Below are 24299 nucleotides of genomic sequence, written 5' to 3' on the forward strand. Positions count from 1 at the left end.
GGAATGTGTTTAAGTGCTTCAGAAGTATTTTGAATATATTTGATATGTAGAATATTTAATGATGTCTTTGCAAGGTTTTGTAACTGTATAGTGGACTTAATTGGATCTTGATATATATAAAAACAAAGGGATTGAAAGGCAGCAGATTTGATATTGCGGGACTGCTGTGGGGCGAAAGATTCATTTAGAACGAGGTTGACCCGCAGGAGGATGATAAATGAGATACGCTCGAAATTCCTCATAAGTCGGACAGAGTTCATAGGTTAAGGATTATGGGAGGTAACTAGGAGTTAGAATAATATGGATGATTGTATTTTCTGATTTATATACAAATAATTGAAAGGAGAGTGGATTTGGGACATGAAAGATTTTGTAGTGTGATAATTGACTCTTGTATGAGAAGGTTTCCCCATTGAAAGTGTGATGTTTGTAAGGATATTGTCAAGTGATGTGTTTATGCCATCAAATAGTTCAGAATATTAAATAAATAAATAAATAAATAAAAAAACTGTTTTAGATCGAAGGAGGGGGGAAGAGAAAATGTCCAGCCATTTTTTTAGTAGGATCCTATGAGTTACCATTTTTTTTGTTTCTATTTTGTAGTTTCCTTATTGTACAAGGCAGCACTACAACATGTGTAAGACTGTTCTAAGACACTTTCTGCTTTGCTGTTTTCCTTTTTTTCTAGAGAGATTCTTTCCCTCTAATGGTGAGATTCCTTACAATAGTAGTATGATGCCATTAGGGTTTGTGAGCAACTAACCTAGGCCATAGGTGAGTCGCCTTGGTCATATCCCCTTCTAGGCTTCTACATCCTTTTTTCTCTTTATTCTTCATTGGGGTTAATATGTTTATTGCGGAAGGATATGTTGGTTTTGGAGTACTATCCAATATTAATAAGAAAGGTCCATTAGCTTATAAGCCTCGAAACAAAAAAAGATGTACACGGTCAACTATCTATAAGAATTTTAGCAGGGTTACAGTGAAGGGGATGGGGGGGGATTGTTGGGAAGGAAAATTATCCTCTCCAATATAGCTCGGCAGTGCTAGTGTGGATGTCCGATGTGTGACAGCTCGGACATCCAAACGGTCTGACCTCACTGACTATGTTGAGCTCAGATTGTTGGATGTTCGAGCTGCCACGTGTCGAACATCCACACTAGCATTGTAGCATTGCCGCATTACCGAGCTATAAGGAATTGGAGAGGATAATAATCCTGTTGAGAAGGGGGTTGGGATTGAGTTGGAGAAGAACACATGGGTCATATTGTTTTCTAATATAAAGAAGGCTGCCAGGTTGTGTGGTGCTTGTGCTCAGACAGGAATGACGAAATGACCACCCTATCCCCATGAAAAAAATAAAATCCCACTCCTATTGCATGCCCCCATGCTGGTGCAAGGGACACACAGCCCGGCAACAATCCCCTCGGACCCCTCCCCAAAATAAAAAATAAAAGGGTAATTTACACATACCACTCCTAAGGTTTGATGAAAGGATATTTTCACCCCCCAGTTTTGGAAAATTTTGCGTACCCCTGAGGTTTGCAAACGGTAATAAATAAGTCCATTCCGTCAGTTCCTGACTAACACTGTTAAAATCAAAAGGTAAAATGACAAAAATACCCTTTTAAGGAAGAAAAAAAAAATTAAAAAACCTACAACTCATCTTCCCCAAATTGTTTAGGGTTTGAAAAAATGGGGAAGATCAGTAGCGCTAAGAGAAGAGAAGCAATTCTCGCCACCATTAATGCTTCTCAGGAAGAAAGCGTGACCTAGCTTTCTTCTTTTTCACGGATACCTTCGCAGAAACTTGAGAGTATATCATCGTCAGCTTCAACATCTCTGTATCAAGAACCAAAGCCAAAGTATCTCTTACTTCTATTCTCTTTCTTCTCTCGCTTCTTCTGTAAAGGCAGAGAAATGGAGCTTAGCAAGATAACGCAGGAGATCTTCTCGAGACTGGAGCAGAAATGGCTATCGCATTGTGAAAACAAGAAAACTAGAATTCTCAGCATTGACGGTGGTGGAACAAAAGGCCTTGTTGCCGGAGCAGCCTTAATCCATCTAGAAGACCAGATCCAAGTCAAAACCGGAGATCCTCAATCTCGAATCATCGATTTCTTCGACGTTCTCGCTGGAACGGGAATCGGCGCCATTTTCGCTGCAATGCTGACGGCAGACGCCGGTAATGGTCGCCCGTTGTTCACCGCCAGAGACGCCGTTAAATTTTTGCAGGAAAAACAGTCGGAGATGTTTAAGGTCAAGCATGGAGGGATTTTCCGACGAAGTCGCAGGTTTTCGAGTAAGAGCATCGATAAATTCTTGAAAGAGGCTTTAAGCAGAGAGAACGGTAAGGTTTTGACTTTGAAGAATACTTGCAAGCCTCTCCTCATTCCTTGCTACGATCTGAACAGCTCTGCACCGTTCGTCTTCTCCCGTGCCGACGCTTCGGAGACTCCGAGCTTCGATTTCGAACTCTGGAAGGTATGTCGTGCCACGTCAGCCACTCCAAGCTTATTCAACCCGTTTCATCTGATCTCCATTGACGGCAAAATGTCGTGTCTGGCTATTGACGGAGGTCTCGTCATGAACAACCCCACGGGAGCTGCCGTTACTCACGCCTTGCATAACAAACGGGATTCCCCTCCGTAAACGGCGTCCAAGACTTGCTCGTTTTATCATTAGGTAACGGGCCTTTGAATGGTCCGTTACAGTCACCATCACGGCGGCAACTGCAGCGTAACGAGAAATGTTCGACGCCGTTGGTCGTTGACATAGTGGCCAATCTTGTTCCAATTGCTTCCAACGCATTCGTCGTTTGGGAAAGATGAGTTGTAGTTTTTGTTTTTTTGTTTTTTTTTTTTTTTTGTTGTTTTTCTTATAAGGATAATTCCGTCAGTTCAAATCTAATTTCTATCAATTCTTTCGTCAAATATGTATAAATTATCCAAAATAAAAAAATACAATTTTTCTCCTAAAAAGTCAGGGTGAAGGGTAATCCTCTCCCCACTTATTTTTATGGAAAAAAAATTCATCAAATAAAATTATATGGTACAAGAGTACCTCAAACAAAAAAGAAAAAATATACAACGAGAATTAGTATTTTTTTTTTTTTTTTGGTATAATATGATACAATAAAAAAGGGCAATAAGAAGCCTGATTTCCTCTTCGAAGTTGCAAATTATTGTGTGGCGTTGTTGTCCTCCTTGCCTATCCCATTCGATCTCACTGCCGAGGGCTCAGGGGGCGCATGGCTTCTTGGGGGCAATGAATTGAATTGAGATAATGGATACGTATCATTATTTTTTACGTTCTAGGTCTCTTGCCAAAGGAGAATTCGACTGAACCCATATCGATTTCATGCTGGCCGGTACGGGTAGAGCGAGATGGTGTTGGAAGTCGCGTTAATCTCTGAGGCTCACCACTCTCATCATCATCTCTCTCATATTCCTCTACATCAATTACACTACCACGGTGCACAAGCTTCTGCAAATGCTGCTGCTGATGGTGAGAGGTAGAAGAACCATCACTGAGTTGATTATCCGTGGGAGGTGAGTCTTTAAGTTCCCAATGATCAGGGGAAGCTTCGACATTGTAGAGTATTGGAGAGGTTGGGAGATCGTCGGAGAGCTCGCCACGGTAGTTGCGCAAGAGATGGATGGGAGACGCGCTACGCGACGGGGTTGATGGCCTACTTGATACTGGTGTTGCTGTACCTGTGACACTTCCTTTGCCATGCTTTATTTGCTTCTTCGCCGTGTGGTGCCACTGTTTAAGAGCCGTCGCTACGTTGTCGTTGAAGATGGTGGGTTTCATACTCGTACCCATCTGTTCATTCAAACATATTAACATACACTTTATCTTCAGGAACCATAAAGACAGAGAATAGATATAATTCGAACTATAAAGCTAATTATTTGGCTCACCTGTGTAACCAATGCATACAGAGGTAGAGTGACGTAACTACAGAGGATTTGAATGAGAATCCTGATCAAACATCAATTACAAAGCCCATTCTCAGTTAACGCGTGAAATCAAACTCTTTAACCTATCCCATACTAGATTGGTCTAATCTAACATCTATACACTAGAGTGAGACCCATTAGACACATAACACCTACCATCAATCAATTTAAATGTTTTTTAAGGAATCCATTAATGGAACAGTTTAGTAATGAAATAAGAAGATAAGATCACTCACCCCGTTGTGGATCGGATGATGAGGTCTTCAATGCGTTCATGGAGACAAGAATCCTTCCCAAATTGCAACTGAGATGAAGATAGGTAGAATAGTTAGTTTAGAAATTATAAAAGATGGACGACCTCATCGATGATGATCTAAATTCGGTTTCAATCATCATCATATGATGCTAGTAATTGATGCAATTTGAGTTTGAACTGAAAGAAAAAATGGTGCAATGGCTTACCAAAGTATATACCAAGTAGGCGACCTGAAACGCATTCTACAAAACCCAAAATAACAAAACAAAAAAATAAATTGGTAAGTAAGGGAGCATTGTATGAATTTCCCCCCTCCCCCTCTTTTTCTTGGTAGAAAAAATTTTCCCCCTCTAAAGATTAATGATAAAACTTATATTATGTATTGAATCCAGTGAGTCTCCTCACCACAAGTGATGTAATCATCTACAATAAGGGGGTAGAAGTAAGGTTCTAATCGGCAATTGGATTGGTCTCAATCGATTCTGATTCAGTTAGAAACAGGAAATTTATCCTCTCAAGTGCGGTGCACCATGCATACTTAAGAATCCAACCGTCTACTGAACACTTGAGAGGATAAAAAGACACCACTGTCCATGTTTTTACAATTGAATTCTTAAGTGCGGTTAATTGCCCACTTGAGAGGATGAAAATCCGTCCGAAACAGCTGAAATAGGTCGGGAATCGATTGAAATCAGTCTGAACCCTAAAAATCAAGTATATATTACCAGATTAGCAAGAGTCAGAATCAGAATCAAGCTCAGCTGATTCCAATCTAAATCAGGGATTCCAACGATGTGATGGGACACATGAGTTTAGGATTTTAGTGCACGGCATCAACAATGGTATCAATCGCAGTCAATACCAATACGGATCGGACCGTATCAGTTAAGAGTCCGGCAAAAGTTTTAAAAACATTCCTTTTTTTTTTAATTGATACCACCCATACCATCAATGTTAGTTTCGTATTGGTATCGGTTACGGCGGATACTGATATGAATCGGGTAATACAACTGGTTCGGTACCAACACCTAAAACTGTGCTATCGAACGGTCACATCACTAATAATGAAGATATTCTCTCTTCACCCAGGTAAAGGGAAACTCAATCCTGATACAAGAAAATGAAATTATACCTGAAAGAGAACGAAGTGGATGAGATAAAGAACAAGGCGAGGCCGGTTGAACCAGAAAAGGTCATCACCTGGTTCAACCACGGGGACACCCTTCACCACCTCTCCTCTATCTTGAATCTTCAACCCCATTTTCGTTATGATCACCTGTAACTTTGTCCCCACCAATAGAAGGATCTACACAAGTCACAAACCAAACCCCAACCATCAGATCCAACCATTCGGGTCCACAAAAGAGAATAAAAGGATATGATCTATAATGCATAAATGATTAGAAAAATAGTACTTACGATCAACGGGATGAAGGGTAGCCATAGGTAAGAATACCAGCCTGCAGAAACACAAAAACACCATTTTAGTATAGTTAAATTGGGCCTGCTATTGACTATTAGTGAGATGGGCCCATCACTTTGGGCTGGCTATTGACTATTTAGTGACATTGGCCCATAAAATTAGATTTTTGGGCCTATGGATGGGCCTTCAACTGCATTAAATTTTTTTTTTTGGAGGGCAAAGGATTGGTACTCAAAATGATGTTTAATGACTCACCATGGGTATTGAATAATAGGAACAACACCGCGAAGAACCAGATTGGTGGACTGTGCAGATAACAAAATAATAATTAATACCAAAAATTAACTTACGAAAAGTTTAAAAAAAATTTAAATTCAAATACGAGAGAGATTGAAGATACCTGATACCAACGACAACGTTGAAATCTTCTTCAAGCGATCGATTGATGTATTTTTGAAAATCAAAATTCTTATGGCTTTGAGGAGCCAAATGGGCCTGAAATTGAAAAAGATTTGTTAAGTTATTATGGGCCTTAGAAGGGAGTGGCATTTCATGTAAATAAAAGTAAGTATGACCATTGACTTGAACTTACCATGATAAAGCCATGGCGTAGTGTGAGGTAATCCACTTTTGTAACTGAGCCAAAGAACTGTCTAAAGAAGCAAAACTGCAAATAAATGAGAAGGCGTTAAGAGTGTTTTCATTTTCATTTCAAACCCTCCCTCCTTACATTGATGGGCCATCTTAATGGGCTTACCCAATTAATGGTCATAATTTTCTTTAATTTAAAATAAATTAATTAATTTAATGTAATCAAAGAAGTCATAAGTAGGAGTTAATTTTAAGGCCCACGGGCCCACTTCAGGACAATAAATTCAAAACACTTTTTGAAAATTTCAAAAGGGTCCATTAGTAGTTGGCCCCCACTGCCCGTAACACAATCAATCAATGAAGTCTTTTGGCCTATTAAGAGAAAATCACTTTTCACAGTTGTTTTGTCCTTGTCATGTGTACAGTGTACTACTACCGACAGAGAAGTTTAATATCAAATAAATAACTTGAGGAAGTTTTCTCATTGTTTCGACACAAAAATGAAAGAAAGAAGTATTTCCATTTGGTAGCAAGGAAAACCAAATATCTCTCTGATAAGTGAAATATATTTTACAGGTATGGATGCAAGGGATAGTGAATCGTATCCATTTCATTATTGTTAGTAACATCTTTAGGGTGACAAAATGTAAAGTCTATAACAAGAAAAATCATTTTGAATGTTTGATTATAGAGAAATGCAAATATTTCCTTTCACTTTCCTTCCAACCAAACGGAGCGTGAATTGATAGAGGTCGATAACAAATCTAATAAATGATCTATGTGCCCAACACCACAGAATTTTTAAAGTGAGTTAGATATGAGTGATGTATACCCATGAAACAAGAAAAGGAAGATTTTATATCTTTTATCTTTTTTGGGGAAGGTTTTCATGTATGGCTGCATGTGAGAAAGGAAACAGATTCCAATGCAAAATTGATGGGTACCGTGTACCAAATGGATCAGGATCGTCTCCAGGTAGCAGGGAACACCCAAGGCGTTGCCAGTCGTTGGGTTGTACCGCACACATCCTTAGGCATGTGCCGAGATGTGTGTGGCACAACTCAACCGTTAGATGCCCCCTGACAGCACCCTGGGTGCACGCCTCCCTAAAAATGAGCTAAATTCGTATCAAATCTTTTGGGATCCGGATCCTCTCCAATGAAGAGATCGCGCAATGAATGCCCAATGAACCATCAAACAGCTGAGTTGCCTGACACACATCCCGGTATGCGCCCAATCAGCGCACCCAGGCAGCCCAGCCTTTTGCCTTTTGTTTTTGGTTTTTTTTTTTTTCTTCCAAAACCCTGAAGTCATCAACATATTTACTTGTTAAGAAGCAGAGTATGGGATTCTTACAATCCAGATGAGAATCGGCTGCTCGCTCCAGAAGTTTAAGTGCCTTCGACCAAAAGATGTATCCCTTGCAAACCTGAACCTATCCGGATCTGCCATAAACCCCAAACAAACCCAACATTTTCATTCTCAAAGATCAAATAACTAAAGCTACCCAAAAAAAAATCAAAAAATCAAAATTAAGGGCTTAATATGATTACCATGTGAGAATTGGTATTCTACTGTCTTTGTTTCGTTTTCCCACTTCTTCCAGCTTCTCATCTGCAATATTGTTTCAATGGCATTGTTTTTTAATTAGTTAAACACAGAGAGGGGGAGAAGAAAGAGAAGAGAGAGAGAGAAGAGAGAGAAGAGAGAGAAGAGAGAGAAGAGAGAGAAGAGCTTCACCTTCAATCTACCCAAAGCCATGGTGGCAATACAATGAAGAACATGGAAAACGGCTAGCACAAAGATGAAGATATGAAGTTGATGAATTGCATCTGACGAAACAAAAGGAACTTTTCCCTGCAAAATTCGATCCCAACATACAAACCCACTTCATTCAGAACTCAGATCTCAAACTTTTCTGTTTTCTATCCATTTTAATCTATTAAAAATAAGAATAGGAAAAAATCCAAGTCCCAAGTTATAAAGCCTTGCCTGTTCTGCACATTTATCAGTTTGTGCGGCTAAAATCCGTCGGAATACGAGAAGTCTCCGGTTGTGATCTCCAGAATCTTCAGTTTCCGTGCTCGTGCTCGTGCTCGTAACCTTAGCCTTACATGGATGCCAAGAATTTCCAGCTTTCTCTGAGATACAAATCTTCGAAATGGGTGATTGCAGAACCGTTAGCAGTAACGATATAAACCCCATCAACATAAGTTCTGATTTGATCTTTTCCAGTGCTTCATAGAGAGCTCTCTTGTGTTTACGAATCAACCACTGCAAAAAGGGTTTTCCAAATTATAAGAAAACCCAGATTATAGAAGAACTAAGTTTCAGCTGGAGAAGAAATTAATTACCTTTCCAATGAAATGAATGATTTGTTCGATGAAAATCGAAACAAGAACCAACACGAAACAGACCACAGCAACAGCCCATGTCGGAGTTTCCTCCAGAGACCTACCAGTGCTGCCGCCGGCCATATCCACTACCTGGGCTCTACCTTTAAGGAAAGTATTAGAGGGAATTGATTAATTAATGGGATTAACCAGAGTATCAAAAAACAAGGGAAGATGAAATGGGTAATCTTGATTAACAAGATGCAGAGACAGTTGCAGAAAGCTTTGAGTGTTTATGTCGGTTTTAAATACGTTTCAGGGGACCGGAACAAGGAAGAGATAGGAAAGAAAGAAGACTTGGGCTTCTATCCCGCGTGAGAAAGAGTTAACAAAATGGAATTGTTGACTGCGTAGAAGAGCAAAGCTGAATCAAAAAGCTGCAAATAATAAATTAGTAATTGAAGAGGAGAGAGAGAGAGCTGATTCATTGACTTCTGGTCCGTGTGTTTGGTAGGTGGGCGTCCGCCATTAGGGAGTAGTCTTGAATCTTTCCCTTATTTTGAATTTTAAAGAAGGGAATCCTTATAAAAATGGGATTTTTTTTTTTTTTTCCAATTTGTCGAATTAATTAATTTTATAACTTAACAAGAAGTCAAAAAAGATGGATTTGCAGGTTGAGATTATCCGTGAACACTAATTCATCCGTTGAATTGTTTCATCATAACTGGGTCAGATTTTTGTTTTCATGCTTACGTAGCCAAAGAGAATTAAGATAATTCCTAAAGATAAGGATCATAGATTCATAGCAAGGGATTTGTTCTTTACATGAACCAGTATCAATTGGAATTAAATAGTTGGTACATACATAAACCGGTTTGAATCGACCAAAACTGGACCGGACAGACCCTTTAAACCCCGGCCCCACCTTTATTAGATCTAAAGAAGTCAAGAAGTTGAAACATGCCAAACTCAAAACCAAACCCATAAATTTTTTTAGTTTTTTCTTTTCCCACTTAGGAGGTTTAGAGGGCTTGAGTCGGAATTATTGAGGATGGTAATTAAACAGGTTGACCAGGTATCTCAAGCAATCAAGCTTACCCAAATCCATCAGCTTGTTAATTATTAAGTGGTTAGGGATGGGATGGTTCAACCAATCCACCTAAAATGGTAAAACATGAAGATAAAATAGTTATATTTTTGGGCAAGAGATCGTTAGTCGTTTAGCATCTGCATCAAGAGTCAATAAGAGTGCATGCAGTAGCATTTGACTGAATGGAATTTTTTAGTTCATTAGGGGTTAAGTAGTAATTTCACGCGATTCTGTATCTAGGCATAGGAACTATGCGACCAATTAGCTTTCTTTTTGCCTACATTTTTTCGATGGATTGATGATTTAGTAGGTTATATGTTTAAATTTGGTGGTCTAATTCAACCATTCGTCTCTAACATGTAATTTTTTCTCTTTAAGTTGTCAATGTATAGTTTTGTTAAGTTCATGTTTGGATTACTTCTTGGATTTGTCAAAAATTTCAGACATCTAAAATGACACATATGGATCTCATACAAATAGATGATAAAGTCGCATATATGTCTGTCAAATTTGGCTGAACCAGACTACATTTTATGAAGGATGTGATGAAATAGGTTTCAGGAACGGGCAGGCTAGAAGCCAACTTTTTTAATTTTGTAGGAAACGAAAGCATCCGATGTCTTTGTACAAATTCCTTTATTTTTTCATTACACAATAAATAGTAGGATCCACACTGGCCTTCGCTCCCCTATTCTGACCATGTGGCCCATTGTAAACCCTCTTTGATTGAAACCGTTTTCCATCCCCTCATTGGTAAAACTCGTAAATTCCTTCTTACATTTTTTGATAGAAAAACTCCTCCTTACTTGCCCTTTAAGGAAACCATCCCCTAATTTTATATACAAAATGATAATTTTACTACAAGAAAAAGATGTAGTAACAACACGACTGGTGCTGAAGGTATATAGTGAAGAATTTAAATCCAAGCCACTTCTCTTGAATTTAATCAACAACTTTAGGTATTAAAAAAGAAAAACAATAATTTAACAATTGATTGTAAGATATGCAAATAGTTATAGTGTCACAATATAAAGAAAATTTATAATATATATTATGGGAAATAGAATGCTATCCAGTGCGTCTTGCATGACTCCAATGCTTCGAAATTTGACCTTTATAAGGGGGCAAGACGGTCATTTTCAGACGAGCAAGGCAGTTTGTGTGTCTTGGTCTGGGATCCACACAAGGCGCATGACTGGATAGTGTTGTTTCTCACATGTATTATTGCCTCAAGAATGATTCAAATACCTTTGAGTGTTAGCACACATGAGGTTGAATAGTTCTTACCTTTTTCAAAATTTGAATTTTTCTCCAATAAAATTGCAGTTGCTTATATTTCCACAAGGCAAAGATTTGGTCTATGAAAAAGTATTTAAGGACATCTTACCAATAATTTCTTTTTTAAATTCCCGGCCGAGACTTTTTATTGCATCTTTGCCTTTCGAATAATTTCTCTAAAAAAGTTATGGGCAACAAGAACATTGGGTCTTAGAACTAAGAAAGAGCCTAAGGGCTGATTCGTTTTATGACCTAACTTTTTTGGTTCTCATCCGTACTAGGAAACTTAGAAATTAAAAAAAAACAACTTAATATCTCTCATCATGTACTTTGTATTGCAGGGCGAAGAATAAATGGATAATTTCCTTTTTAGAACAACCCAACTACCCCATCCTCGTTGTCAGAAGATAGGGAAAAATAACTTTGCTTGGGAGTGTGGCTTGTGCCAGTACTCCCATGAGTTTATCTCTTTCTTCCTTATATGAAAAGATAGTTTTACCCCATTGTTTTAAGGAGGAGAGAGATAGACACATGAGAGTACTGGCATAGGCCACATTGTTGGACAGAAAACTGCTTCCCCAAAAGATGTTATTTGATGGGAACACTGCCCTGTGTGTCTACCTCTCTATTCTGTAAGAACCAGTTTAATTAGTTCCCCCCCAAAAAAAAAAAAAAAAAAAAAAAAAAAAAAACCCCACCTTATTCTTAAGCCTAAATCGTTAAACACAAAGCTTTAAGCACCCAACTTATCTCTTTATCATGGGTGAAAAGAGACTCTCATCACCATAGAGATCAAACTCTTTAATTAGCATGGAGAATGATATCTTTTGATCTTATACAGAAGGTAATCTAAGGATCACATCATCAGTGAATAGGCGATTAATCTATCTTCTCTATGGGTGGAGGAAAATTTAATCCAAATTTAAAATAAAAAGAAAAAATAAAACAAAAACAAAAACTAATGTGCTGAGATTGGTGGGATAAGGTGTGAACGTCAACAAAAGATTCACCATTTGCTAATGATTTTTTTTTTTTTTTTTTGGACGAGACATTTGATAATGATTAACATACAAAAGGAAGCATATTACGTAAATACGTCACGAGCATCACTAGAGGTCGTTGTGCTTGTCGCTGTAAGCACTACCGAAATTAAGGGAAACTTAAATTGGGCCGGACGGCCCGGGCCTATTTAGTTGTGGAAATCTTGAAAGTTCTTGGGTCCTTCTCATGGACCAAGGCACCAAGCAATACTTGTCAAAGTCAAAAGGATAAGGATCCGTGAAGTATAAGTAATATGTATTTAGGTTGATGACTTCATATTCTTCCATTGCTTCTGATAAAGTCATTGATAGATAGAGATATGTGAGACACTTAAATGGGTGTCCAACGGTTGGTTCGGTTCAGTTTTGGTCCATAATTTTTTATATATATCAGATTAGATCAAAATCGGACCGACAAAGGACCGCTCTCTAAAGTTCAAATCGAAACTATTAGTTTTTGGTCTAGTCGGTTTTAGTTTCGTATCATTGTTCTCTAAATGGTCTCTTATCAATTTATTATTGATTTGGTTTCGTTTTTCCGATTTCAATTCATTTAGTCATTTTGTCGAATAGTTTCGACTTGTATTGTCCATTTTTTGACACCCCTTAGAAACACTCAAATGCAAACCACCCACTGGGTTACTTGTTTCATGTCTTGTCTTCTGTCCAAAATGAATCCAAAATTGGATCAGATCACCTCGGATCGTAATCATCCAAAGCTGAAATTAGGGTTTAGTGTTTTCTACCGATTTCGATATTATCCTGATTAGAATGGACCAGAATCAATTCAGATTTCAATTTTGGATTTTCTTCATACCATGTAGGCATTGCGCCAATTCGCATTGCGTCAATTCGGTCAATATCAAGCCAATTCCACCCCCATCCCCATCCCCATCCCCAAGAATGAATAACTTTTTAGAGTAAAAATTCTCCGAACTATAATCAACAAACAACAACATACCTTACAGTCATAGATTTTTTTTTTATTTTTTATGGGAGAAAGTTCTTTGTCTGATAGCATGGTCCCTGCATCAGTGCGAGACCAGCCATAATGCATGTGAGAGCATCAACAGGGGAGTTATTTTTTGAATTTATGGGGGGTGGGATGATCATTTCGCCTCCCTTTGTGTTTCAACGCTGAAATGATGAACGCAAAAATTTAAGTGATGGATCGATATCAATTATCAAGTATGGATCAACAACAAAGATACTTCTTTCATTGTTTATAATGAAATGGATTTTAAGTAGTTCAAACGCTTAAGACTATTTCAATGGATTTAAAAAGTTGACTAATCATTTGAGAAGGACTTTTGAAACTTCTATAAACCCCAAATTTCTATCCCAATCGGGTTTCATTCCCTCCATGGAAATGTCAACAAATATTCATCCACGTATCTTATCTTCTACCACCTTTCCTTGAACGCAATATGTCTTTGCCATTGTTTTTAAAAATCTGGATCACCCGAATCGATCCATTCGGGTCGGAATGTTGAGGTTGAACCGAATAGTGATTGACTCGAGCAAATTACATTTTCTTACAAAAATCTTTTCTCCATGGGCTCCAAAAAAATTAAGTCACATGCAGGGATTGAGATATCAGATCCGATCTAAGATCGGCCAAGTATTAGTATTGGCCTCGACTGATACTGATACTGGTACGATCTAACCAATTCGATACTAAATATATACCTCAATCCATAGTCACATTTAAGGATGTAAACGGATCGAATTCGGTTGGATAGTGACATTATCATATTTGTATTTGATTATAGTCAGACGGTTTCGGATTATATCCTATTAGTTTTCGGATGGATTCGGATAGTTTCCAGATAGTGATTTTTTTAATATGGAATCTCCTATATGAATATGAACGTAAATCATATACGGATTTTCGATTACCCATTGACATCTTTACCGTTTTATCGATGAGGGTTAAGGTTGAGGCTTGAGAGTTTAGCAACTACCCTTTCTTATACGTACTCTTCTTAGTCTTTGATTTTCTAACCTTTTTTTTTTTTTAACTTTTGATTGTATCTTGTATTTATTTTAATAGATATGTGATTCCATGTATCATAGTGCATAAAATAATATATATATATAAACTAATAGAAAATCTAAAAAAAAGAATCACATTATCTTAATTTATAAAATTATAAAAAAAAAAAAAAATCCAATACGGTATCTTAATCGTATAGACGGACACAAATATATATTTCAAATATTTTATTATCGTCGGATTACTAAACGAATAAGATAATAATTGATTAGATATAAGGGGATTATCATAATCGTATCCGATTAATTTTTAGACGAATTTTGATTCTCCTAATCGGATATGAATGCAGATTGAATACGAATTTTCAAATATTTGTGTAATATTTAGTCACATGTGGTTTTCATTTCTAAATTTTAGTCAACACTTAGAGAGACTGAAGTGAGTTGTGCTTTTTAAGGTGTCTTCTAAGCGTAGTGAAAAAAGAAAATATGCATATCTTACCCAATAAATAAAAAATAAAAATAAAACGTGGTTTTGATTTCCCTAGTCGGGTCAACTGTGGAGGGTTTTGTCTTTAAGAGGAGGGGATTCGTGCCCAACAACCCATCCATGTTGTTATCTAGTGCACCGTCATGTGTTTGATTGGGCACATGTATGGTTGTGCACATAACCTTTAGGGATCCGGATTCTCTAGTATTTAAATTGTGGATCAAAAGATTTTCTTTTTAATCATAAGTGAAAGGAGAAAAAATATTAATCAAAACTTATCCAATTTGGGACTTGGGAGGGACCATTTCCCATAGAGAGAGAAAGAACCTCTTTCACAAATGTCTAGGTTCAATCTTGTGTGTTAATATGGACGACCTTTGTATATATGAGAGAGAAAGAGAGAGGGGAAGAGACGACATGAGGTTACGAGGTATTAAGGGACAATTCAATGAAGGTCAAGGTGAGTGGATGTAGGGCTGTAAACGGATTGGATTCGACTCGGATCGCATCCGCATTATATTAGCTATCGAACGGATTCGGATAGTGTTAAATGGATACCGACACGGATACAGATCGAATATTTTATTTGTTTACATGTAAATATAGCTTTTCAGGTAGCTATAGCATATTCGTATCCACATCCGTTTAGCTTTTGGACGAATTCAAATAATGCTAAACAGATACGAAAATGAGGTGGATGGCTGGCTGAAAATAGACTGATTGAGAAGTGATAGTCCCAAGGCCTTATTGGGACGGATATAAAAACAACATTTTATGAAAAAGATAGTTTTACTATTACTTATGATGAATGGATTTTAGAGGTTCAAACATTTAAGACTATTTAAAGGTCACTTTTCACTTGAGAAGGACATCTAAAAATTTTTACCCCAAATTCACTATCCCAATTGAATTCCTTCCTTTCACGGAAATATGTACAAATATCCATCCATCAATCTTTATCTTCTTCCCCTCTTTCTTTGAAGGCAGGGTGTCTGTGGGCTCCAGATAATTAACTTACATGAGCCTTTCACTTTCTCAATTTTGGTGGACTTTAGACTACAGTTTCAAAAATTAGAATCGGATCGAATTGATTGATTTGAATAAGAATTGCTTGAGTTCGACCCCGGTTTTGATCCAGAGTGGTCCATCTATGATCTTTTTTTTGGGGTCAGATTGATTCCGATCGATTCCAGTTGAATCAGAATCTAAATGAGCTAAATCCCATTTCCAAGTTTAATAATCTAGCATTAGGGGGTACTCTACACCTGTTACAATGATTTTTAATTTATTTTAGAAAAGAAACAATAAATATAAAATCTTTTTTGGAGAGGAGGGAGAGGGGAGGGGAGGGGGGGGGGGGGGGAGGGGCATATTGGGGATTCACAAACGTTTCCCATTTTCTTTTATATGTATCTCCTCACAAAGAAACTATGCATAAGATTTTTTATTTCTTTTAAAAGTTCTATTTATTTCATTGTAAATTTCGTTCAAATGATATTTTACAAGAAATTTTTTTCTTCAAATTAAGGTTTAAGTCTTTAAAGAGGGGTAATTTCAGAGACGTATCGTATCGTATCGAAGAGACGCAAGATACAGAGAAGTTTTTTATGGAATAGTCAATAAACGTATGGAATTGCATGTTTAGGATATGCAAAATATAATTTTGAAGCATAAAACACTACAAATAAGTAATATGCAAAATACATCATTTATAAAAAAACATAGAACAAAGTATGATGAGACAAGCATTTAATTAATTATATATAAAAGATGAGGTTTCTTACATATACTAATACTAAATTTTATTATGTATTGTATAAGTATCTTAAAGATAAGATATGTATCGATTACTTATGATACGTTAGGGTACTTAAAACCTTACATATATATTTTTTTAACGTATTTCTTTATTTCTGCATTTTACATCAAAACAGATAGTAAAAAATCTGTTTGTCACTCAAGACTTTCATACTTAGATGGGTACATATTTATTGACTTGTGTATTTAGCAGGCCAAACATGAGTACAGCTCAGGTTCTCGTATCAGAACTCTCGTAATGGTTGAGCCCCACAGATGGAATCCAAGAGAGGTGGATCCCACTCTTAGATTCTATTTATGCAGCTCAGGCCAGCCTCGCCAAACATGGCTTTATGAGTTGAGTAGAGTATCCAACAATCAAATCAACTCATATATACTCAGGTATCTACCATTAACTAGTGTCTTTTCTTTTTTATTGTCACTTCAATGGGTCCTTGGATTTTTGTGGGAAAACTTACCAAATACCATTTGATGGTCTAAGCCAAAAACTTGAGCTAATAGGTGGAGATAGCCCAATAGTATATGGAGACACTTAATGTGTAGTTTTGTTATACACATGATACACATCTTAAGAAAGACAACCAACGCACTTGACTCTAATATCATGTTAAATAAAGTGAGATAGCTCATGAAATACCACTCATGCTGCCATGCAAGATCCCATCTGATAACCGATATGGAACTATAATTCTATAACTCCCAACATCTCAACAAGTTGAGATTAAGAGTTGCCACTTGGCAGCTGTCGCATCGAACGGTCCGAATTCATTGATATGGATGGTTGGATGCGGCAGCTGTCAACATCTCCACCTAGCACTGCCGCACTGCCACACTTTAAGGAATTGGAGAGGATAATTTTCTCCATGGAACTAGGGATTTGTGAGTTTTTAGAGAGAGAGAGAGAGAGAGAGAGAGGTATACCTCCTGTAGTATCTACAACAAGGAATATAGAATTGAATCGAAACCGCGGGTGAGGCCAATCCCAATTCTAGCCCATCCCTTTCCAAAATCTAGGTTTAACATATTTTTGCCGATTCCAACCGATTCTTCACTGATCTTGCTTGATTATCAGAATCGGCCGGAAAGCGATATAGATCTTGATTCCGGGTTTTAGTTATTGACCCCTCAAAAATTTAAATTAAAAAAAAAAAAAAATTTCTTTTCCATTTATGATTCCAATTTTGAATCGGAATCGATTCTGATTCCAATTTAAATTAGAATCGATAGAGGCTAATTCCATATTCGATTCCTGGATTAAAAACCTTGTTATATCCTCAAAATCTGGATAATTAACTGATACTTACCCTGGACAAGTTGAACAGCATGAAAGTTTTTCACAACTCTGTCCAGGCAAGTTACAAGTATTGAACTTCTTGTGTTTGTTTTTTTTTTTTGGGTTTTTACAATTACCATCTCAAAATCTTTACTATCTATTATTACCCCCCCTCAAAACTTTCAAACAACTGTTACCCCTCTCTGATGCATGCTAACCATTAACTGATCCCCACTTTTACATTTTCGTAACGGTGGGGGTTAATCGTGACAGTGTGCCGTTGTCACGAATTTTCTACAACCAAAATGCCCTTTTGGGCAATCACCGTCCTTCTCCTCCTCCTCCTTCTTCTGCTTCTTCTTCCTCCTCCTCTGCAACCTATCACCGTCCTTTACTGAAAGTGACTGCTCTTCGCGAGGGATTCTTTCTTCTATAATCTTCAAGCAGATTCATAACCACTTTGTATGTGTTGGACAAATGCACTCATCTCAATCATCTCAAGCAGCTCCAGGCCTTCCTTCTAACCCTTGGCCATGGCCAGACTCCGTTTTATGCTTTCAAGCTTGTTCGCTTCTGTGCTGTCACCATTGCCGACCTTGACTTTGCTCGTTTCATCTTCGATCACCTTCATTCCCCCAATGTCTACCTCTACACAGCCATGATTACGGCCTACGCTTCCAAGCCCGATCACAGGTCGGCACTTCTCTTGTACCGAACTATGATCCTTCGTGGTTGTTCTAAGCCCAATCATTTCATCTATCCCCAAGTCTTAAAATCTTCTTCGGGGATCTCTGAAACACAGGGGACTAAATCAATACATGCCCAGATTTTGAGATTGGGTTTTGGTGGGTACCAATTGGGCAAATTGCTCTGCTTGATTCTTATTCAAGGTTATGCTTGGACCTTGGAGCCACGCGGGAGTTGTTCGACGAAATGAGTGAACGAAATGTCGTGTCTTGTCGTGTCTTGGACGGCTTGGACAGATTGGAAACACTATTTTGCTTTTCGAAGATATGCCTGAGAGAGATGTTCCATCTTGGAATGCTGTTATAGCCGGGTGCACTCAGAATGGTCTGTTTACAGAGGCAATCTCGCTCTTAAGAAGAATGATCGTTCTCGCAGGTCGGGACGAGAGGCCAAATCAGGTTACTGTTGTGTGCGCATTGTTGGCTTGTGGTCATTTGGGCATGCTTCAGCTAGGTAAATGGATTCATGGATACATCTATAGGAACCACCTTGGCCCCAATTCCTTTGTCTCAAATGGTCTTGTGGATATGTATGGTAAATGTGGGAGTTTAAAGGAATCAAGAAGGGTTTTTAATGAGACATCAGACAGAAGCTTGACTTCTTGGAATTCCATGATCAATTCCCTTGCACTCCATGGGCAAAGTGAAAGTGCAATTGTTGTGTTTGAGGAGATGATTGGTTGTGGAGGTGTAGTTCATCCAGACGGTATCACCTTTGTTGGTTTGTTGAATGGTTGTACTCATGGTGGATTGGTGGAGGAAGGTTGTAATTATTTCATTTCCATGGCTTGGGATTATGGAATTGAGCACTATGGATGTGTAATTAAATCTAATTTGCTTGCCCATTTGAAATCCTTTATGTTTAAACAATTCAGGACTCAAAAAGTTTAAGTTTTCTTAATTTTTTTTTTGTTAAAATTGATTTGTCTCCTTAACGAGTGATTCGAAGGCTGGATCGGTCTATTAAACACCAACTATATCCAAAGCTTTGGGCTGAATGATTCAATTCTTGAATTATCTACAAATTATTCAGTCTATCTAGAAAAAGTCATGAATTTTGTTGAGAATTTTCAAACTGATTTGGATTTGAATCTGTTTTTTTTTTTTTTTTTTTTTTCCTCTAATTATTTACAAAAATTTTAACTTAGATCAAGATAGAAATTGTTTCCATCATGGCTTTCGATTTTTTTATACTACATGGGTAGGCGATATGCTCATTTGATAGGTAGAAATTGTCTTTGATAAATCCTGTCAAATTTAATGGTCCAACTTAGCTATATAACCCACCACACATGAGAATTTAATCAGAAGGAATGATGCTTTGAGATGTCAAATTGTTTTAAAATTTAAGGGGGAAGGGTTCCCATGACGCCATTGTGAGAGGAAACGTCCCACCATTGATGACGTGGAAAATGATATAATCTACATAAGACCTATATGATTAGGATCATAGAGAGAAAATAATAAAAAATCCTATGTGAGATTGAGATAGTATAATGACGTAATGAGAAACTATTTCGCAAATTTAAACTATAATTTTTTTATGAAAAAATAAATAAAAGGATAATTAGATAACAATGATTTGAATAACAATATTATTGTGGGAACTCCTTACTCACACATAGTCAAAGGCAATGTGACCCCAATGAATTATAATACTTAGGCAGTATTTGGTATGCATTCTTAGAATGCATTTAAGTCAGACACATTCTCAGATTATTTTCATCATCCAAGAATGCGAAATTGACATAGAATTCATACCAAACACAGCTTAATTTAGTCATCCACAAGCGGCGTGCTCAGGTTCCATTCTTCTTCATTCCTTCTCTGTGATTGGTTACATAACATTTCTCTGATTCAGGCCAAAAAGGGTATTTGGTAGCAATAGAAACACAAGTATTCTGTTCAAACAAGAAGCAAGTAATAAAATCATTACTTGGGAATTGAGAATTTTTTCTTTTATTTTGAGGCTTAAGTTTTTGATCTTGTGATTGTTATCTAGATACAAACCTTCACGGCATGGATCGTTATGCAGAGACACTATTTGAAGAAATGTTTCAACTAACTATAGATTGTTGTCGGTGGAAACCTATCAAAAATTGTTGAATTCTCTGGTCTGGACGAAGCTAGTGGTTGTAAAAAATGGTGCCCTTAGAGTCAGGTAAGGAACAGGGGCACCCAAAAAATGATCCGTCAAGCAAAGTGAGGACAATTGCAATGACTGTCACTTTGGTCACTTTGTTTCATGTCTTGTCCTCGGCCCAAAATGAACCCAAAAACTTGCAACTCACAGGAGAAAACTTCAATAACTGCTCTCTCTCTCTCTCTCACACACACACAGTATTTTGGGCTTCAAATAGGGTTTGAGAAATCGGATCTACCTGTATTAGAATCGGCCAAGGCTGATCCCAATTTCACTCGATCCAAATTGGGTTGATTTTATGCGGAAATTAGGTATTAGTGTTTCTTCATTGATTCGATCCGATTCAATCTAGGTTAGAAATCGCATTAATGCCAGAAAGCATCCAACGGCGCTTGATTGCTGGGCACGCGAGATACATGCCAGACACACATCCCTACGCACCCAGTAACCGAGCGCCATGAGATGCCTCCTGGACGCTGGGCTCCCTGGAGAGGAGCCGAATCCATTCCCCTCTCCCATCCAGCAATAGTTCTTTCAACCAACAAAGTGCCTTGGTCCATAGACATGAATATTTTTATTCATTTCTTCTAAAAAAAATTGAATAAAAAATTCATGTCTATAAGCCTAGAGCACGAGAGAGAATTTTTTAAAAGTTTTACTTAAAAGAGAAAATAAAAAATCCATCTCCCAAACCTATAAATGCTGAAAAACTGAAGATTGGTCTATTGTGATTACTGTTTAGGATACTGCTACTGCAAAAATTATTAACGAAAACCAAGGAGGGTCTTATCAAAAACAAAAAAGAAAACCAAGGAGGGTGGGGCACCGTTTATTGGTCCAAGCCCACACTAGTTGAGATTTGAGAGGGAACCATCCCAAGGTTTGGAGCTCATCTCTCTATGTAGGATGCAGATCTTCTATGGCGTGGGCTGCCCGTCTTGTCGTGCTGCGCAGACAAAAGACAACATGCATTTATCGCCTTATCTCTGTCCGACCGTTTGCCCGAACGGGAGTAAGGCAGTTATTGGACGTGACCCTGTGTCTGCGCAGCACAGGCAGGACATGGCAACTCAACGTAGGAGATCTGTGTTGCTCTATGTAAGAGAGAGAGAGAGATATATTTCTTGGAACCTCTCTCACAAATGACTAGGTTCAGTCTTGTGTTTTAGTACCGACGACCCTAGTATGTATGAGCGAGAAAGAGAGGGGAAGAAACGATCATAAGGTATAAGAGTCAGGCGAACCATGAGGATTAAGGCCCAAAGGGTCAGTTCAGGCAAGGCCAAGGTGGCCTGGCTGGCACAACTTGGGCTAGTTGGAAAGTGATAATCCCATGGCCATGGCCATGTTAGGGTTCATTTGGCCCACTTCCTGGAACACCACTAGAAAAAAACTTGACATTACTCCAATACAAAAACTTCAAGATATACACAAATATTTTTCGGGAAAAGAATGGCTGCCTGGTCGTATGGCCCCTACACTAGGGCTAAGGCCAATGAAAGCACGCACAGGGGCATAAATATAGATGAGAATTTTTATTTCACAAGGGTAGGATGGTAATTTCACATGCTCTTGTGTCTTGGCATAAGGCCCATGATCAAATAACGATAATAGGGGGGATAGGGGATGCGGATAAGGGTGTCAATTGGGACGGTTACTGGTATTTGGGACAGGACGGTATCGGTATCGGTATCGGTATCAAGAGTGCCAATCCCAATACCGTCCCATTTAGTTAACGGGACCAAACCTAGATCCTAGTCCCGATTACTAGAGGGACAGAACGGTACCGGTTCTTAAACGGTTCTAGGCACTGTAGAAAAAGGGAGAAGAAGTTTAATTATTTCTAACAAGGCGGGTTTATTAGTGTTGTGGAATTTTTTCACTATCATGAAATCTATAAGTTGCCTACTGCTTTTATAAAGCAACTTAAATTATGAAATCATAGTTTTACTTCTTCAAACTCCCTAAGATTGCATCTAATAAGCTTCTCATTTTTTTAAATTTAGAGAAATCCTACAAAATGGAAGAATCCCGTTGTGTTTCCTCTTTGATTTTCGCAAACAAAACTCTATTTATCACATATGTCACATGGTAGTATGGTATGAAGTCCGAAGTGCAAAAAGGAAGAACCTGGTAGATGTAGTTGGTCTCAAGGAGGAGGGAGGAGGGAATAACACTCTAGCAGGTTTTGTGATGAGAGACTTCAAGCTACGGCTGTTGACATGTTGTTCCTCTTCGTATTCAAAAGGCAATTAGTGAAATCCTAATGAGTCGTAATTCTTATATCTTATCTTTTTTTTTTTTTTTTTTTTTAAAGATCTTATATACTCTTTCTTTTTAAACGGTACTAGTAGTTTCGGTACCATCCGGTACCTAATTGGTATTTCGGTACCGGTATCGTTGGAAATCCCATCCCAGAACCGTCCCGTCTCATTTATCATTCAGTACCAAAATCAGATACCAATCCCATCCAGAATGTTTTAGCGGGACGGTATTGGGATGGTTCTCGGTTCCGGTCCCAAATTGACAGCCTTAGATGGGGATAGGCCCCAAGGTGGTTTGAACTCATGACCTATTATTTGAGGAGTTGGTCTTTTGCCGACTGAGATAACCCCTTGGGGTATAGTGAACCCTCAGTGTTACACTGTTACATAACTAAGGGTGTTAAATGTAAATCGAATCCACTTATTGAAAACAAAATAAACTATTTAAATCAAAATTGTTAAATCATTAAATAAATGTTTCGATTTCAGTCTGATAAAGTGTAATCATTTAATAAATGGTTCGATTTTAAATCGTTTAAGTGTCAGATTTGAACCGTTTACAAACCATTAAATTGATTAATCATATTTAATCTGATTGGATCGTTTACACTGTCTCCACATTTTGGTAAGTGCACTTAGAATGTAGAAAAATTATTCAAATATGCAATCAGGAAAAGGTTTTAAAACCTAGAAACTGTTAACAAACCAGACCATTTATCAACCTATTACCTTAAATCGGTAATAAAATTCGAGACCGAAATCGAAACCGAAACCGAAACCGAAACCGAAACCGTTTAACACCCCTTATAAACTGCTGTGAACTCCCAATAAAATTACACATTCTTGGAATTTCACGACTCCACACCAATGCAAACTTTTTGTTTTTATTTTTCTATTTTTTCTAAGTGTATAAACTTAGAGAGGTTTAGGAAATTTGCGTGCCAAATAGGGTTCATGCTAACAAAAGCAATTCCGGCCCACACTCAAACCTATGGATTACCCTATTTCCCCCTCCCACCCCAAAATAAGGATGTCAATAAATATTAAAAAAATTCATATTCAATCTAAGTTCATATTCATTTAGGAGAATCCGGTCGATTATTATCCTCTTCGTTTAGCAATTTTAACAGTAAGAAAATGTGTGAAATATTCAAAAATCAAAATAAGGATGTCAATGGATATTCAAAAATCCGTACTCCCACCCCAAAATAAGGATGTCAATGGATATTAAAAAATTTGTATTCAATCTGTGTTCGTATCCGTTTAGGAGAATCTGAATCTGTTCGAAAACTAATCTGATACGAATATGAAAATTCTCGTATCTGACCGGTTATTATTCAATTCGTTTAGCAATCCGACAACATCCGATCCGGATTTCTGATAAAGGAATCATCCTTTTCAAAGAAGGCCGTGGGACTGCTTGCGGTAATACATTGTTTGAAATATTATCTTTGGGTCTGTCTATTCGATTAAGTTATGTTATTGGATTTTATTTTTTTATTTTTATAATTTTATAAGTTAAAATAATGTGATTCTTTTTTCTAGATTTTCTATTGATTTGAATCTGATCAAATCCTTAACAAGTTTGACATTG

General features: G+C 37.6%; 3 protein-coding genes and 1 pseudogene across 3 annotated transcripts; 2 read left to right on the plus strand and 2 right to left on the minus strand.

The window, feature by feature from the left end:
- The first annotated feature begins 1793 nt into the window (after positions 1 to 1793).
- On the plus strand, positions 1794 to 2667 carry LOC122652229 (probable inactive patatin-like protein 9). The gene has a single exon (XM_043845915.1). The coding sequence runs from the start codon at positions 1921 to 1923 to the stop codon at positions 2650 to 2652; it is 732 nt and encodes a 243-aa protein (XP_043701850.1). The 5' UTR covers positions 1794 to 1920; the 3' UTR covers positions 2653 to 2667.
- Positions 2668 to 3254: 587 nt separating this feature from the next.
- On the minus strand, positions 3255 to 4009 carry LOC122649740 (MLO-like protein 2). Its single transcript, XM_043842982.1, has 2 exons — positions 3927 to 4009; positions 3255 to 3828 (listed from the first exon to the last, which is right to left on the minus strand). Exon 2 carries the CDS (start codon positions 3826 to 3828, stop codon positions 3307 to 3309), a length of 522 nt encoding a protein of 173 aa, XP_043698917.1. The 5' UTR covers positions 3927 to 4009; the 3' UTR covers positions 3255 to 3306.
- Positions 4010 to 4344: 335 nt separating this feature from the next.
- LOC122649739 (MLO-like protein 12) lies at positions 4345 to 8719 on the minus strand. The gene is made up of 11 exons (XM_043842981.1): positions 8590 to 8719; positions 8228 to 8509; positions 7976 to 8092; positions 7789 to 7849; positions 7592 to 7680; positions 6237 to 6311; positions 6045 to 6139; positions 5900 to 5949; positions 5641 to 5681; positions 5354 to 5527; positions 4345 to 4463 (listed from the first exon to the last, which is right to left on the minus strand). Exons 1-11 carry the CDS (start codon positions 8710 to 8712, stop codon positions 4371 to 4373), a joined length of 1200 nt encoding a protein of 399 aa, XP_043698916.1. The 5' UTR covers positions 8713 to 8719; the 3' UTR covers positions 4345 to 4370.
- A 7760-nt stretch (positions 8720 to 16479) lies between these two features.
- Positions 16480 to 19189, plus strand: LOC122650428 (annotated as a pseudogene).
- Positions 19190 to 24299: the final 5110 nt, after the last annotated feature.

This window comes from Telopea speciosissima, chromosome 2 (assembly GCF_018873765.1).
Source record: "Telopea speciosissima isolate NSW1024214 ecotype Mountain lineage chromosome 2, Tspe_v1, whole genome shotgun sequence".
Lineage (NCBI taxonomy): Eukaryota > Viridiplantae > Streptophyta > Magnoliopsida > Proteales > Proteaceae > Telopea > Telopea speciosissima.

Coding starts and splice junctions, on each gene's coding strand:
- LOC122652229 (XM_043845915.1), top strand. CDS start 1,921: ATGGAGCTTAGCAAGATAACGCAGGAGATCTTCTCGAGACTGGAGCAG.
- LOC122649740 (XM_043842982.1), bottom strand. CDS start 3,828: ATGGGTACGAGTATGAAACCCACCATCTTCAACGACAACGTAGCGACG.
- LOC122649739 (XM_043842981.1), bottom strand. CDS start 8,712: ATGGCCGGCGGCAGCACTGGTAGGTCTCTGGAGGAAACTCCGACATGG. Junction 5,528..5,640: donor TACCCTTCATCCCGTTGATC/GTAAGTACTATT, acceptor TGACTTGTGTAG/ATCCTTCTATTGGTGGGGAC. Junction 4,464..5,353: donor TCCACTTCGTTCTCTTTCAG/GTATAATTTCAT, acceptor TGGGTTTTGTAG/AATGCGTTTCAGGTCGCCTA.